Source organism: Heliangelus exortis, chromosome 6 (assembly GCF_036169615.1).
Source record: "Heliangelus exortis chromosome 6, bHelExo1.hap1, whole genome shotgun sequence".
NCBI classification, from domain to species: Eukaryota; Metazoa; Chordata; class Aves; order Apodiformes; family Trochilidae; genus Heliangelus; species Heliangelus exortis.
In genome coordinates, this window is record NC_092427.1 from 7,254,079 (window position 1) to 7,271,343 (window position 17,265).

Below are 17,265 nucleotides of genomic sequence, written 5' to 3' on the forward strand. Positions count from 1 at the left end.
AGAGTAGAGCCTTCCTCAAGGGGAAGAGAATGATAGAAGCTGAAGTAACTGAGAAAACAGGCTTCAGATTTAGCAAAACTGAATGAATTTATCAGTTTTTTACCCTATATGTACAGGGTCAGAATGAGGAAAGGCTATAATTAACATTACCATGATAAAAAACGACACAACATTTACAAAGCGGGAGAATAAAACCACATCTTTGATATTTGTTGCATTTGCTTTGTTAGCTTGGGTTGTGCATGGATAGTTTCACATTTGCTGTGTTCCAGGAGACCCAGGTACCCACACATCTCCCCAGGAAAGCAAACAGAGCAGCCCACACCTCCTGCCCAGTCCTGGGAGAAGGGGCTGTCAGAAAGAAGGCAGCTGCCACTAACAAACTCCAAGCTATGAATAATGCTCTGTCTGTACTTTGGGCTTACTCTGGTTTTAGAAAATAGTTTGGTTTCAAAGTCCTAAAAGAGTTCTGGCTTGTCTTGATCTACACTGTGGTAGAAACCATAGGCTGTCAGCTAGGGCTGTATTTATTTTTATATATAGAATATCCTAACTTAGAGACCTGCCAAAAGTCTGTCTAATGGAGGTCCACTGGTTTCTCAAGTCCTGGGAAGCCCATTTAAACTCTTTTTTACAGCTTCTTGATTCTCTGCCTCCCAAGAGCAGCCTAATGGTGACTGTGAAGTGTATCATAATGGATGTTTTCCCTCAAATCCTTCAGCTTTAAATCCTTTCTTTTCCTAATTCCAGTGTGAGTTCATCTCAAATTTCCTCTTTTGTGCTATTATCTTGGTGTCTATGGAGACCCAGATTTGATCTAGTAAGAAAGTGCTGTGTGTCACAACAGATACTTTAAACATCCTTAAGGCTTCTACTTGGCAATAAACAAATAAACAAAATCAGCATCAGAAAAACTTTCCAGATGGAGACCAGAGTGATTTTGTTTTCCTTAACTTTACAAAGAAACCAAGGAAGATAATGCAAAAATAATATGTTTGTAAATATAAATATAAGCACTGTAAACTGAATTTTGTAATTTCAGTGCAGAGACCCATTGCTCTTAGGACTTTTTTAAACATTCTGCCATCATATCCTGGGCCAGGTGTGATAGACACTTGTCAGTTTTGGACTTGCAGTGCTTTTTTTTCCTGTAGTTTGGTATCCCTAAGGAAGATCTATCTCTTGATAAAGTTTGAAAGAGTCACAAGCTGAAACACCTTCCAAAGAACCTGATTTATCATCCTGATATTCAGCTGCACATCAGCATTTCTTTTACTACAGTGACATGCAACTGTGCCCAAAATGTTCAGCTTTCCTGAGTTTCTTTCACTAATACCTAATTCTTAAATGAACTTACAAGATAGACGTTTATAATCTTCAATCTTATTGTAGGTACAGAAGACACACCTTGGTCAGAGGCATTTTCATGAAGGATTTTAAGTATTTCTCTCCATTTGGAGAAACCAAACCCAGCATATTTGTCCTCAGTTCAGCAGCTGAGATTAAAAATCAAAACAGAACAAAACTAAAAAAAATAAAATAACCAAAACCCAAAAACCTCCTGCACTGACACTTGTACTGCCAGCAAACATGGTTTGATTCATATGGGAGATAGTGCTCAAATTAAGCATATCCTGTTTATTCAGAACTTGTTTCATACCCCAGTGACCTGATGTGCTGCACACCTGCACTTGGCTATGCAGAGCTTCTTCCATGGCTTTGAGGAGCTCTGGGTTAAAGTCTTTGAAACACCACTCAAATTTGCTCTAGCTCTTGTAAAGATGCCTGTTCACAGACAGCGAGCAGCCATTTGACAATAAATAGCTTCACATTTCTTGAATTCTGCTTACAAAAGCTAGAAAAATATCCAGAGCACTCTAGAAAGTTTGGCCTTTTAAAAAATATTTGTGCTGCCAGCACTCTCTCTGAGTGCTAGGTAAGGGATTGATGATAGTCACTCAAATGAACAAGGATTTTTTGGTGGTGGTGTTTGTTCCTGGTAATTTATAGTTTATTACTGCTTTTCTTGCACAGATTAAGCTCACCATAATATAAAGCATATCAATTCTTCTTGAAATCTTTTTAAATCTATGTGGATTTCCTTTTAGCCCACTGTACCTCCCACTGGTGATTATTGGCTTTTCAGAAAAGGCTGGAACTAAGGGGCTTTCTACTTTTAATTACCTGCAGGTGACCAACGTTTGATGTAAATTTTATGGATATAACATGTTATTAATCACACAGCTACATGCATTTGTGGCCCACAGCCATCCTTCCCTGGCCCATGATCTATTTCAATCTCACCTTAAGCCAAGTTTGGCTGGCCATTAAGTGGATGTTACGTTTTCCAGTCTTACCATAGATGAATGCCATGGGAAATGGGTTTTGTAGCTCTGGGGTGACTCACTTTCCTCAAATCCACTACAGAACCTCAGAATGAGCTGATACTCACTGTAATAGCTGAGGTGCTATCTCTTGGATGAGATAACGGAAGTGTAGGACGTGAGGGTGAGGCACTGTGGAGCTTTTACAGGCATTACAGGGAAATAGGGAGATGTGGGTGGGGATGGGGTGAGAGGAAACAATGGATTTCCTCATCATTCTGCCTTGGCATCCACCAATACAGAAAAACTGAGAACAGTGAGGTCAAAGGAGGATCTTTTCCACCTTGAGAGAGTTGAGTTCCTTTTTCAATGAATGGCAATGAAGAACAAAGAATAAAAGAAGCATCCACTTTTTAGGTGGGGAAGAAAGCAGCAGAATTTTAGAAGGGACACGGTGATACTATATGAAGAAGTTGTCAGAGGAGGAAAGCACTTTCCTTGTTTTCTCTGCTGGTTAAAAAGAAAAAGCTCAGTGACATCCATGTAGCAAATGTCCACCTACAGAAGAATGACCTTCAGATCACTGGAAGCTGCACAGGCAGAGTGTTCTTATCAGGGAACCTCCTCCAAGTTACCTTCTCCATACTGTGGTGCCATCAGTTTTATCAACATTGCCACATTAAAAATACTTAACATTTCACAGATTTTTCACCTAATAGATTGTTTTTGAAAAGATCAAAGTAGAGGATATGGAGAAAGAATAATTTTATTTCTGGAAAACCTAAACTGCCTACTGCATTCTGTGAAAAAGAGGTATTTACCTTCTAGCTCAAGGCCATAGTTGTATGTAGGACAGCAGTGAGGGGCTTGAATTCCTCCACACCTAAAAAGGTGAATTATAGATAAAAGGTAATGCTACAACAAGTCATTGGAGTGGCTGGGCCCACTATAAGGAATTAGTGTGTGCATAAGTGAGATGTAGGAAGACATAATTTGTTTTCATTGATTAGTTTTTTTCAATTGTACAGAAAAGAACACTTTAATAATTGATGAACGTTTTTTGTTGTTTGTCATGAAAAAGTCATGTTTGGTTTGTTGTGTGATGGCACAGACATGGCAGTGTTAGAACAGCAGTTATGTTGGATGCTGCATGATGTACACTGTTCAAAGTTTAATGAGCACATTTTGAGTCAAACACTATAAGCTTATAAAAAATTGTCTCTTCTTATTCAGCCTGTGGCACTATATGCAATTTATTTAAGTGACACTGAAAATCAATTGCACTTATTCAGTCTCTTCTAACATCTATTGCAAAAGATGCATTGGCAATTTGATGGACAAAAAGGTTTATAATAGTGCTTGGAAAGGTATGTTGTCCAGTACTTAAAACCTGCACACTTGAATTTTAAAATATTTAATGTGAGTTTAAATCTGTTCCCACTGAGGTCAGTGGAAGTTTAATCACTGACTGATTTCATTGGGAACAGAGGCCAAAAGTAAGCACCTTTTAAAATCCTACACAACAATTTCTGACACAAAAATGTGGCAGCTACCAAGACAGTTCATTTTTCTCTCAAACACAGAGCATGATCCAGGTTTTTTTTTTTATTTCATCTTGGACAAATTTCCACTGGGGGCAATGGGAGTTTGCTAGCATTAGCTCAGCAGTCACTGTAAGACATTAAGACCTCAGCTGATAGGTTTAAGAAGTGTAAGTGAATCTGTGAGTTACCTTTGTTGCTGAGTCTGTCAGGAAAATGTTGCCTCTATGCACTTGTGAAACCATTAACATGCATAGATGGGTTTCAAGAAAAGGATGGAAAATCATGAGTGAGATTTAAAGGTCAGAATTTGCTCTCAGTCCCCAAACAGCACAGAATGTCAAGTGAAATAAATATAGCCCTCGAGGTCTCCATTTGACTTAAAGTATTTTTCAAGAATGCAAAAATGAGAATTGCAATGGAAGGACAGGGTAACTCCTTGACGTGGATGCTGTGGCAAAGGAAAGTTTTGGAGACAATTGCCAAAAGCCATCTGACCACTGAAACAGCTGCTTTATATGAGGGTGAGCTGCTCCACAGAGCCATTTATTAAAAAGCCAATTCTGCTCTAGTTGAAATTTTTGTTCTTCAGTTCTGAATACTGTCAGGGGAGACATCAGTTGGCAGCAGATGTGGAAGGCTATTCATGTTGGCAACCTGAACAGCTTGGCTGGAGAAGCTCATGCAATACTTAAATAAATAATAAATAAGTAGTCAGAAATGCGTTAAGTAAAAAAAAAAGATTTTCCTGTACCAAATTTGTAGTGTTTTCTTCTAGGGTCTATGGTGGTTTATATTACCTAAAATGTTAGGCAGAAATATATTGTTTTCTGATTTTCTGCACCCTTTTTGCTTGCAAATTTTGAATTATTTATTTGCAAAATAAATAACAATAAATTATTGTTAATATTATTAAATTATTAAAATATTTGCAAAATAAATAAAAAATAAATAATAATAATAAATAAATTTATTTGATTATTTATTTGCAAAAAAAAGAAGAAAGAAACTTCAGTGCATCCCTGAAAACATAAGCAGTTTCAGCTTCATAATAAGACACATTCTAGGCTGAAGAATGCATCCTTTTTGAAAGACTTCTTGATATCTAGCATTTTGGTTCAGATCTCCAGCTTTCAGCAATTAAATAATTATCACCAAAGCTGCATTTAATGATGGAGTTTTTTTGCATAGCAATTCAATGATGATGACTGCATGAAAAATATATGTTGTCTTGTAATCCCAGCAGCTTGGTGAGCCCTGTCACAAAATATCCTTGTGACAAAACTCCCCCTGTCCCAGTATCTGCTCCCTCCCCATGGCTGTATGAACTGATACTGAGGAGCCCGCATAGTCTCAGTAGGAAAGAACATTTAATATGACAAAACTGAAAGGTCTTCACTCTTTAATTTTTTTTACCAAATAAAAAAATGAAAAGAACCACATTAAAACCTTCTGTCAAGTGAGCTCCAATGCATTTCTTCTTGTAGAGGCCATGTTAAGTGATGCACTCATGGATCTGGGAAGTTTTACACCAGGGTCCATCTCTCAATCCTCATCAGCTGAGTGCTACTAATGGTAGTGCCAAAGAAAACTTTCCCTTTTCATAGTTCCACTAGTTATGAAATATGGGTCAGCTGCCTTTGCTATGACTATTGCACATCAGTTAATATTTATCAAAGACAAAAATAGCTTGCTGCAAGAGAGCAGCATTTGTTCCACTAGTTTCAGAGATCAATTGTGCATGCCTTGGATTTGGAATGAGAAAATTGCTTTTGACTGTTTGAGGCTCAACATCTATTTCAGTGCAGGCTGAAAACCTAGGCTGCTGGTTTCAGAAAAGCACCAGGGAAGGGGGTTGGGAATTAAGAATTCAAGAGATTGTATCTAGGTTTAGAATCCCTGTGTGTTTTGAAGAACTAGAAGTAGAGTAGAAGAACTATTATTGTGCTGCACAGATTATTTCACTGGCTAATGACTGTCACCTGAAGGTTAGTGGCCATCTCTCTGTCAGGTCTGAGCTTCTACCAGTTTTTCCTGATCTGAAAGCATGTTGTGCTGGACAAGACCCTGTATGTCCATCCTGAACCATCTTGTGATTTTTTTGGACATGGAGAGGGATGGAAGTAAGCCACCTTTTGGCTCCAAATATGCCTTCTTTGTTAAGTTTCTTAGAGGAAGACAGGGAAAAGGAATTCTGTGAGATGTATTCTAATTCTGAATCCCATAGCAGTTTTGCTTCTTGTTCCTTTTTTTTTTGAATAAGCAAGTTTGTTGTTAAAAGGCAGCATTTTATCCCCAACAAATAACTAAGACATTGTAACATTTCTTAAAAACATTCCACCTCCTGAGATGAAATATTGCAGTGGTCTGACAACTAATGACTTTTTAATGTTAACTGCCATAGCTTGAAATAGCATATGGGCTTTGCATTGTTTTTGCTGCTTGATATTATTAGAGTCTCTAAATTTAGACTGCAAAAATTTTGTTCCATTGAGGATGGTATTGGCAAATTGCCTGTGCCTGAGACACACTTAGCCTGCAAATAAATGTAAATAAGTGAAACAAAAAGTGAATTCAGATGGGCCTGTGCGTAGCAGCGTACAGTTGCATCTTCAGCAAGTCAAACAGAAATGGCTTGTTTGCAGTCAGCAAAAATAGCTCTGGTCATGGTGGAGTTGTTACATGGAGAGAACTGCTGCAGGCCAAGTCTGAGGCTGGGATTAGCCCTGCAGAAGCACTTCCTTCAGGCTCTTTAAAAAAAAAAAAAAAAAAAAAGAAAAACAAATTGTTTAATAGTAATCTGTTGAAAAGTGTGTGTTTATTGGAATTCCTCCTATTGCTGTGAATAATGGTTTTATATAGTTTGTACTCTATGGCAAATAATCATCAAGAACTGCTGAAAATCCATCTCAGTCCCTGTTTTCCATGAGTCCTGCCTTGGACCACAGACATCATGGCTGTTTTTACCATGGGGGTTTCTCTGGTACATTGGTTTGTTGACCATATCACCTACAAATGATCATGAGCTCAGCAAGAAACCTTTCAGGCCAAACAAATGACTTTGAGAAGCTATCAGTATTTGACTAAGAGGCTGCTGTTGGAGGCACACCCACTTAGATGGAATTAAAGGAGTGGGATTTAGGCCCGGCGATATAATCCAACTTGACAAACTAGTTAAATATTGACAAGAAGCGGAAGAGCAGTGGCGCTCAGGCTGCAGAGAAAAGGCTGCTCCTGCTTTTCTGATTGAGCACATCCAGGAGTTCTGTACCCAGGATGAATGGCTGCAGGAACCCCAACCATCCAGCCCAGGATAATGACCCCAGGGGCTCAGCATTTTTTCAGTTGTTAAAGGTAGGTCTGCTCTCCCAGAAAGGCGGCTCCTGTAGGTACAGCAGCTTTGGAGGGAGTCAGGAGGATAACTCAAAGCTGGTTTAACTTCAAGGGGATATTTTTATTCTGGGTTGCACAGTTGCATGCTGGCTCTCACTGCTCAAAATTTAATGAATGAAAAATAGGCAGTGAAACATAATGTGCTACGTTTTCTGCCTTGTAAATTATAATGATTATGCACGTGTGTGTGTTCATTTTAAAATGTTTATTTAGTTGCTGGAATTATTATGAGGCTGTGTTTAAAACCAGCTATTAGCTAATGGAGGGACTTCATTGTCAGGGGTATTAGGAGATTATGGCTTCATTTACCATAATGCACTCTGATAGTCCAAGTGTTCTGCTTTTTGTTTATGTGTTTGTTTAAATTTATTTACATACTTTAACCCATTCCCTAGAATTTTATCTTTCGACAAAATCCTTGTATAATTCAAAAGGTTGGGCAGAGATGCTGCTCCACATGATAACTGAAGGGCTATGTAAATAAAACCTGACATATTAACTGCCTTGGATTCCTGTAGTTTCATATTTGAAGTAAGAAAATGTAGTGTAGATGTGGGAAACAGCCGTGTTTGCTTTTCCAGCGGGGTAATTAGTCAACAGCTGGAACTTATGAAACAAAATAACAGGAGCCAATTGCTGTCTACCTATTCCTGCAGCAGCAGTGAAATTAGGACATAGAGGAAAATAAAAAATATGTTGGTATTTTGTGTAACTAGCACAAATGATTTTATAAACAAAGAATATATAAACCAAATTGTAGCAAACACACGAGAGAGAGCAATAAAATATTCTGTTTATTTTAGCATGTAGTCTCCTTGAGAGAAGTTTCATAAACATGATGATATATATGTCAGATATAGATTGTTATATACCCCCATAACTAGAGCATTGCACTGTACAACTTCAAAGAGCCATATGGCCTAAACATACCATGCAATTCATTAGTGAACATATTACAGCTTTATACAGCCTCAGAGAAAAATGGCAACATGTGATGTAATGCTCATGGACAGTAGTTTTTTGGCTCATTTACCAGTACTTTAAATAGAACTATGCTGGGCACGTTAGATTTGATGTTTACTGCTTCTAAAGCAGGGAAATTCCCTGAGCTCTTTTTTTTTCTTAGCAGTTCCTCAGTATGAATTGTTTATGGGAAAAGAGGAGGGCTATGGAGGGAGGAAAGTGTAACATATATATATACATATGCACAATCAATGATGTACAATCAATGTCATGGCGTTCTGCAAACACCGGGTGCAACACTGAGTTCCTGTTTTCTTCTTAGGCTGAAATCACAAGCACGTTCTTGATAAAAAACTTGGAGCCTCTCCCATAGTGCCATAGTCAAGGTACCAAACTGAGCAGAAAGCCTGGATTAAAGATTATTATACTGTGACTTCAGGAACATTGAATCAATTTTGCTGCCCTATAACATGATAAGCTTTGCTATCTCAAATACCTTCAGGTCACTGACGTGTACAGATCACTAACACCAAAATCAACTCTTCTATTTTTAGGTTTGTGTGAGTTTTCTATGTGTACCTTGGCATACTGAATCCATGTTTCCCAGTGTAATGCAGCCAGCACTTGGTAAAAAAGGGAAAGCATTCTTTGGTTACACTTTGAACACAACCAGAACCCTTCCACATGTTAGGGCTGCCTGGGTGTGACTCACTGTAGCTTTACTGGAGTTTTCTGCTGCTGTAGCTTTATTGAGATCAGGGGAGTTACTGCAGCTTAGCCCAGAATTGCACAGGGGTGACATCAGCCTTGTTAATCCAGGAGGGAATTCTGCAGAAGGAAAGGCTTCCAAACTGAATATAGTTTTTCAGAAAGGAAAAATGAGGCTAGGAATGAATCCAGGGTAAGTAATGGGCCCTATTATATATAGCAAACAATGGAATGGTATCTTTTCCACAAACAATTTTGTGATACGGTTCAAACACTCTACTTCCCAGAATGATTAGGAATATAAAAGATTGCTGAACCAGAAAGATGGAAAAATACACATGGGCGTGGGGAAAGGCAGACACTGATGAATTCAAGTCACAATATTTTTGAGAATTTGAAAGAGATCTCTTAAAACATTTTTTTGAGATTTCATTTCTCATATGATTTAAGGAAAACAATCTCAGATACAGTAAAATTCTTCCTATAGCTATGGCATTCAAAGTGTTTGCTGCAAACACGTGGGTTGAACTGGGGCAAACATCTGACCAGGGGTTATATCCTCTCTCTGCTACTGTGGATGACCTTGTGTTCCTGCTTTTCTGGTGCTGATGCAGAAGGAAATGCAACTATGGATTTCCCACTGGGGATTCTTAATATAGAGAGACTGTTTTCACATGCCTTCAAGCTTTCTAAAGGAAAATTACTTGCTTTAAACAAAAATTTGATGTACAAGAGCAAAGAAATATCCCTCAAATTTGGGTATGGGTGAAACTAGGAAAAAAAATCTGTATACACTGGTTAAAGAATAGATTCAGGTTTTCAGGCATCTTCTTTGTCAGAGCACAAGCTAGAATGCAGAATGGTAAATTAGTGGGAGAAGTGTGGATGTGAAGTACTGTCTGCTGGGAGTGATGTGCAGAGCTCCTCCATATGTTCCCATGCATCAAAGCTGTGCAAATACTTTGGAAATCTGATTAAGAAACCCAGAGATTACCAGCCCATTCTCCAGGGAAGAGTCATAAAGGCAATGCAGGACGGTCCATAAAATGAGCAGATACATTTTCTTTTGGCTTTTATTGAAGGAAGAATAATTTCCTTGGCAAACAGAGCCCAACCATGTTGGGAGTGCAAGATACCCTCTGTTCATCCCTTTGGCAGTTCTTGCAAAATGTTGTAATAAGCATTAGCCAGGAGGAAGCACGTATGCAGGTGGACAAAATGTAGTTTAAGATGAAGTTGGGGAAAGCTCCAAAGCTTTTTCATTTTGAGTGGACAGACTGCGTGCTCAGTTGTACCTCTCGTGAAAAAAGATCTCAAATAGCAGGGAGATAATTATCATGAGAGCAGCTCCTTGCTTCATGACAACTTTTGGTACCATTTCTTCACCCTGGGAACATTCTTCCCAAAGAGAGCCTGATGGGCTTAGGTGAATGGTTCAGATTTGCAGAACTGCCTGGGTCTAAAACCACATAAATAAAGAGAAAGAGAAATCAAGAAGGTTTCTCTGAGTTGGCTAGAAATAAAGGAAATATCAGGAGATTTCTGTCAGTTCTTACAATAACCACTCCTAGGGACCTCATTCCCTGCATACTTGAATTTTAGCTGTGATTTGGCTTTGAATCTGAATGCTAATTCCATTCTCATGCTGAATGCAGAGCACAAATAGATTTTCTCCATCGTACTTATTTTCCCAGGCCTTGTTAATTAATAAGATCTGTGTGCATTCCAATCCAAGTTCCAGATTTTGACATCCTATGGACTTGAGCTATTTAAAGCACGATTCCCATGAATAAGTCATAGTAAACAAGAGTCAGCAGGAAGTTAGCATTTGTTGCTTAAAAAGTAGTGAGTGCTAAATTAAATAAATACCATGTCTTTTTAATGTTCTGTCACACAGACTAAAATCAGATACAGCTTTTACTGAATCTGGCCCAGAGGTTGCAATGTAAAATTAATACAATGAAGTTGATTTGATTTTCCTGCTTGTTTCACTGTAGCTGAGGAAAATGTTTGGTTAGGGAGGCATATGGCATATTTTTAACTCCTAATCCATGTCTCAGAAACTTGTAAGAAAGTATTGTGCTTTGGAGGAAATTTTGAATTATTAGACTTAAATTTTTCCTTTTTTTTTAGCCATTTGTCACCTAGTATTATATTCCTGCTTATACACTGCAAATCCTGGAGCTATTCTGTGTGATTGAGCTAAACCAAATGTTTGGCAGGAGAATGGGGAATTAAAAAATTAGAAGATGCTCCTTTTGCTGTCTGGTTTTGCTTAACTATGGAAACAGAAGCTTGAGAGGAACTTTGTGATTAAATGGGTGAAAATAAAATTGTGTGTAAAGTTTCCTACATGAAGCGAGGTAATTTGAGTTTTCATGCTAGTTTGGAAAAGAATACACCATCTGTCTTGGTAATGTTTTTCATTGTATTTTTACCAATTTAAACAAAGCCAAGGAGAACAGCAAAGATGTTGTAAGAACAGATTTCTAAGCCAAGTTCACAAATTGCCTTTAAAAGTGATTAATAACCACTCAACATAAGCAGGCAATATAACGTAATCACATTTGGGTAAGACACAAGGGTTTTCATCAGGCTCTCCCTGCCAATGCTATAGAAAAGAGTTTTCTTTGGTTACACTTTGTGTTTCCTGTAAAGATCCCTTTAGCATAGAAAGGAATTTTGTTCTGGAAAGAAACATGGGTTGGTCCTCATGCAGAAGCAGCCACCTTCCATAAATACACAGGGATGTCTCTGGTTTTGTGGCAGTAATATACTGCTGATCCAGTTGCTACAATTTTTTGATAAGCTAGCACTGTGTAGTTCTCCCTAATCATAATATCTCTGCATAAGATATAGTTTCAACTCAGGCTGAGTATTGAGAAGAACCTTTGCAACTCGTATTTTCTTTGGATTGTGTTCTGATCCTCAGCTCTGCCTTGGACAGAAATAAAATTGCACAGCAACTCCTCCCTGAGATTGGGGCTCTAAAATCCAATTTGGGGATTTTAGTTTTGAAATGTGACTTGAATCCTTCTCAAACTTCTCTGTCTACTGTGTTCATTTCTCTATGTAATCCACTTCTCAGGCTCCAAAATGACATAAAATGACATTTTAAAAGATGTATTATATGGAATATGCTGAGTATCTTCAAAGCCTGATAGGAAAATAAACTCTGGAAATAGCTATGTGCTTTTAGATGCAAGAACAGAAATGCAGCATGTCAGCAGTGTATAGTAAAAGAAATTTGCTTCTAAAAATAAAATGATGGAAGATTTATTTACGTATAAATAAAACTTAACTTGTACTGAGAACTCTACATCCTATATCAGGGTAAAAAATGGCTTTGTGAATTATCTGTTTTAAAAAAACCAATCAATTAGCACCTTCTAGGTAAAACTTGTTACAAATAATGGGCAAAGCCTGTCCGCCCCTTCCCCAGATCATCCCAGCTAGTGATGGTCCTTCCCTTACTGTGGTGTGCTCTGGTTCCATATGGTCTGTCTGCAGACTGCCAGACATATGGGAAATGAAAAGCTTGGATTGCACATCTGATGACAGGCCAGCTAAAGCCTTCAGATATTCTGCAGGAAGGTCTGACTGGCTCCGAGGGTTTGTTTTTCCCCATATCTTATTTGAATGTGCTGATTGTCCGGTGAGTCACTGCAGATATTTCCAGCCTTATCCACTTATTATTGCATGTCTCCTATTTTTAATTCCTAAGTATTCAAAAGCAGATAAGTTATTGTTTACAATATACAGTCACAGGCACAGAAATCAATCTATTTCCCCCATAATTTTAATCAAATAAAAATATGGCAAAATATTTACTACTCGACACCAGTACCTAATTAGGCACATGTAGAAAACACTGACTGAAGGAATTAAAGGAAAAATAGGACAAAAAAAGACACTCAGTGAATGCAACTGTTAAAACATGGATATTCCCTGTATGGGGATAACATGGATAACTGATACTGGTGGCTGTGGATGTGAATTTAAAGCTGTTTCAGGAGCTGGCAGATCTGAACTGAAGGACTTCATCTGCTGCTTGGGCTGGGCTCTGTGACACATCAGGTGCCTATGGATGGACCTCAAGGGAGGGTCCCTCATGCTCTATATATGCTCAGCTTTACCTGAACCTAAGCATGGCATTTTTTTTGTTTTATTTTTTCACCTCAAGATTGGATATTTGCTTTACATACTATATGTACACATAATAATGGGAGTCAATACTGGAATTAGTAATTTCCTCACTCCATTTACCAGTAGCAGGAATTTTCATTTGTGTATGCCATAAACTGCAGTAGTGTAAGATCCAAATCCATTCTGTAGAAGCTTGTAAGTCCTGAGGGAACAGGTCAGATAGGGAGACCTGATCTGGGCAACAGAATACCCCAGTTCAAAATATATTCAAGCTAGGCATAAGAGACCTTGCTGGCATGTTTGATGGAGCAATGCTCAAAAGTAGACAAGGGTAATGCAGCCAGAGAAATCTCTTCAGAATTCATTTCTGCTCCAGTCCTGAAATACATTTAAATGCTGGGTTTGTCTCTTGTTTATAAAATGTATTTTCAAGAGATTTATTTTTATGGGCTTTTTTTTTTTTTTCCCCTTTGAGTCTAAATTTCAGGGTGCTGTTGATGCTAAGAGCTGTACAGCCACACTGGGCTGCACTTTCAGCTTGTGCAGGAGCAGATCGGTGCAGGCACCTTTCTCTCTTTCATGCTTGGCATTTGTGATCTTTTGTCTCTTGTACTCTTCTGTAATCTTTGCTCTTTTATTCCAGGTCTTGGCTACGTTTTCTGTGGGATCATTTTTCAATTTTGAGATCCTGAAATCACATTTCTGGTGTCAGCCAAAGCTCTTTGCCCCACATCAGTACCCTCATTCTCAGTCACCAGCGCAGGCAGTTATGCTCCCAGAACCAGTGCACCTTTACCTTAACTTGTATCAATTTACATCAGTTCTCTGCATAGCACAGAGTTCAGCTGTGGCTTGACATGAGGCATTTATTTAGAACCTAACGAAATAGCAGCAAACAATTTTTCTATAAAATACTTTGTTGTAGTAGTCAGAACTCTTTATATCTCCAGAGAAGCACTAGGAAAGCCAGCAGATCTGCTAACATCTGGGTATTGTGTTTGGTGCTGTTTGAGAGATGAGTTAATGCAATGGCATTTTAAATGTAATGACCTAAATACACTTGCAGCTGACTGTAAAGTAAATGGACAAATGAAGCACATAGTTGTTTATGCTTCATTGTTTAATGTTTTAATTCTCTGTCAAGTTTGGTGACAAGGACTTCAGCTTAACCCACACGTTTAATAACTTCATTGAAAATCTTAATTAGAATTTTATAATCCTGAGGAAAGTCTATCAGGTAGCTATTTTTTTTTTCTCCTCAAGTTCTCTGAACTCACCAGCCTGTGACAAAAGTTCAGAACTATGTTGCTGAGCTGCACAGTGCTCCCCAGTGCTTCTGCTGGGCCAGGGTAAGTGAAAGGCTTAGCTAGAGCCAAACCTTCCAGCTGGCTCTCAAACCTTCATGTCACCTTTCTGTCACCAGACCAGGGATGATGTGATGCTTTGTAGGGCTCAAAACACAGCTCCCTAAAAAGTTTCAGTCAAGGCTCATATCTTAGGAAGGGAAATACTTCATTCAGCTCCTCTTGCTGCCTGAGCCAAGATTGCAAAACCAGGGATCAGCTCACACCGACCTTGGCGAGGGAAGGGGGGAATTGTGGGGTGTTCTCCAAGAGGACATGGGAGACTGGGTCCATAAAAATGTCTGACTTTCGTGGCCATGGAGCCCAGAACCTGCTACGAGGTGTGGGGTGCTTCATTTCTGGTGCCTTCAGAGCCTTCAGAGAGCAAGGAGGGGAGATGCAGAAAACGCTGCAGCATGGCAGGCAGCAATGCCAGCACAGGGGTGCCTTGTTCTGCTCACTGCTTATTGGGTGCTCCATTTGGAGGCTCCAGGCAATCCATCCTGACAATCAACCCAGGTGCCAGAGGTGCCTCTGGACTCCTATTCCCGCTACAATAATAAGCAAACAAACATCTGTTTGGCAAAATATTTGCTAATCACTGCCAGTAGATAATAGGTACATTCTAGTTCTGCTTTAGAGTTGTTTTTGGTTTTTGGTTTTTTTAATGCAGTCATTACCTAAAGCACAGATTCTGGCTCAACCTTCAAATCAGAGCATCCTGCCAAGAGGACCATGCTGCAGAGCAAACTTTCTGTCTGTTGTCTGACTGAAGCTCTCATGGACATCAATAGTCTGTGATTTTACCTGTTTTAACCCTGGCAAGTGCTTCATGGACTGTAGTTAAGGGGCAAATAGAGTAAGAACTATGGAGTTAGGCTTCTATGTGAAAAAAATTGTGTGAAGTACAGAACTTCAAGGATTGAAATGTTAAGGGTATATATAGCTACATCTAATGCACAGCATTGATTGAAACATGACTCAATGAATCTTCCTTTTATAGGACATGTAACTACAAGAAGGGAGAGTGCGGAAATTATAAGTGGAAAGTTCTTTATTTGCCAAATCTCTGTGTTTTAGACATCTTACATAGCTAGTTATATGCTGCACCAAGAGTAGGAATAGAAAATCTGGCAAGCATCACTAGAGTTTTTTCTGTTTCCACCTGACCTTACTCTGTTTTTTCCTTACACTCCAATTACCAGTTTTCCTTTACTTTTTGTGCTCCCAACTTAGAATTAAACGAGGTGAATCATGTTGGAATATCAGACTTCATTCTGGCAGACAGACACCGGTCACTCTTTCTGTGTTGTGCACGAAGCCACAAATGAATCTGAAGATGTGAAGTTGAAGATACTGCCTGTTTAACACCAGAAAAAACATAGGGTATAAATAACACAGGTCTCACATGTTATTAATAACTTCCTTGGTTCCTTCTTAATTAGACAAAACAGTCACACAGCTTCTGGTCCCCCACTCCACAGAATAGTTTACAAGCAGATGCTCTTTTAGACTTTTTCAACCTCTGCTGCATGAGTAAATAAATGGTGGCAGCTTTATAAAACCCTTGACACTGTTCCAGCATTTAAAACCTCTGCTTATCCTGGATTCAGCAAGGGCAGAAATGACTTTCATGACAGAACTCTAGAAATGCTCCTCACTAAAGCTCAGCTCCTTGAGATACCATTCATTAGCTCTGAAATTTATTGGCTTCAGGCAGCACAGAGCAAACACTTTTAATGAAGAAGAACTGGATTTTTCTCCTTGATCTATGTAAGCAGCATCTGATTTTATCTTGGAGATGACTAACAAACTTTGAGTTTAAAATAGAACAGCAAGGAGCTGCCTGCCCTTGTCAGGAAGCCCTCCAGAGCTTCCCAGTGAGTTGCTCTGCACCCAGGGGGTTACTCTTCTATGTGAGTGTAAATATGTCCAGGGAATTATAAAGAGGAAGTTTAAAGGTAAACAAAACAGTAAACCTGGCAAAAATAGCATGGCAAGTTACCAGGAAATGACAGTATTTATATAGAGTATTGAAAGAGTACAGAGGTGCAGAGGAGACAGATGAGGGGACAAATTCCCATGGGGAGGAGGATAAGGGATAAGGGTGGGATGGGAGCCCTGAGACCAACTCTTCTTCCCTGCTCATCCCAGTGAAGAGCTCTGCATATACAGCTCTGCTGGAAGTCTGCACCCCCATATGCTTTAGAGAAACTTGATTTTTCATATACCAAGAGAACCCTTATGTTTTAAAAGCATGTGAAATGAAACTCTAAGTGGTATTAAGTTCACAGAGAACACCTTTGTGACACACCTTTGTGATCCCCCAGGGATCAGTACTGGGCCCAGTCCTGTTCAATATCTTCATTGATGACTTGGATGAGGGGATTGAGTCCATCATCAGCAAGTTTGCTGATGACACCAAGCTGGGGAGAAGTGTTGATCAGCTGGAAGGCAGGAGGATTCTGCAGAGGGACCTGGACAGACTGGAGAGATGGGCTGACTCCAATGGGATGAGCTTCAACAAGGCCAAGTGTCGGGTCCTGCACTTTGGCCACAACAACCCCATGCAGCGCTACAGACTGGGGACAGAGTGGTTGGAGAGCAGCCAGGCAGAAAGGGACCTGGGAGTCTGGATTGACAGGAAGCTGAACATGAGCCAGCAGTGTGCCCAGGTGGCCAAGAAGGCCAATGGCATCCTGGCATGTATCAGAAACAGCGTCACCAGCAGGTCCAAGGAAGTGATTCTGCCCCTGTACTCAGCCCTGGTAAGGCCACACCTTGAGTACTGTGTTCAGTTCTGGGCCCCTCAGTTCAAGAAGGATATTGAGGTCCTCGAACAGGTCC

The 17,265-nt window shown here is 39.4% G+C and overlaps 1 protein-coding gene across 5 annotated transcripts in view; it reads left to right on the forward strand.

Moving 5' to 3' along the window:
• The window catches only part of NCKAP5 (NCK associated protein 5), a 432,579-nt gene that overhangs the window by 157,597 nt on the left and 257,717 nt on the right, over positions 1-17,265 (forward strand). For 2 of the 5 annotated variants that reach the window (XM_071746511.1, XM_071746513.1), the window contains exon 1: positions 6,976-7,219. The exons of 1 other annotated variant lie outside the window; for it this stretch is intronic. In XM_071746511.1, the coding sequence (XP_071602612.1) occupies positions 7,142-7,219 (78 nt within the window). In that variant the 5' untranslated portion in view covers positions 6,976-7,141. Of the gene's footprint in view, positions 1-6,973; positions 7,220-17,265 lie in introns of those variants that run through there. 2 more of the 5 variants (XM_071746517.1, XM_071746515.1) reach the window with 2 other exon arrangements.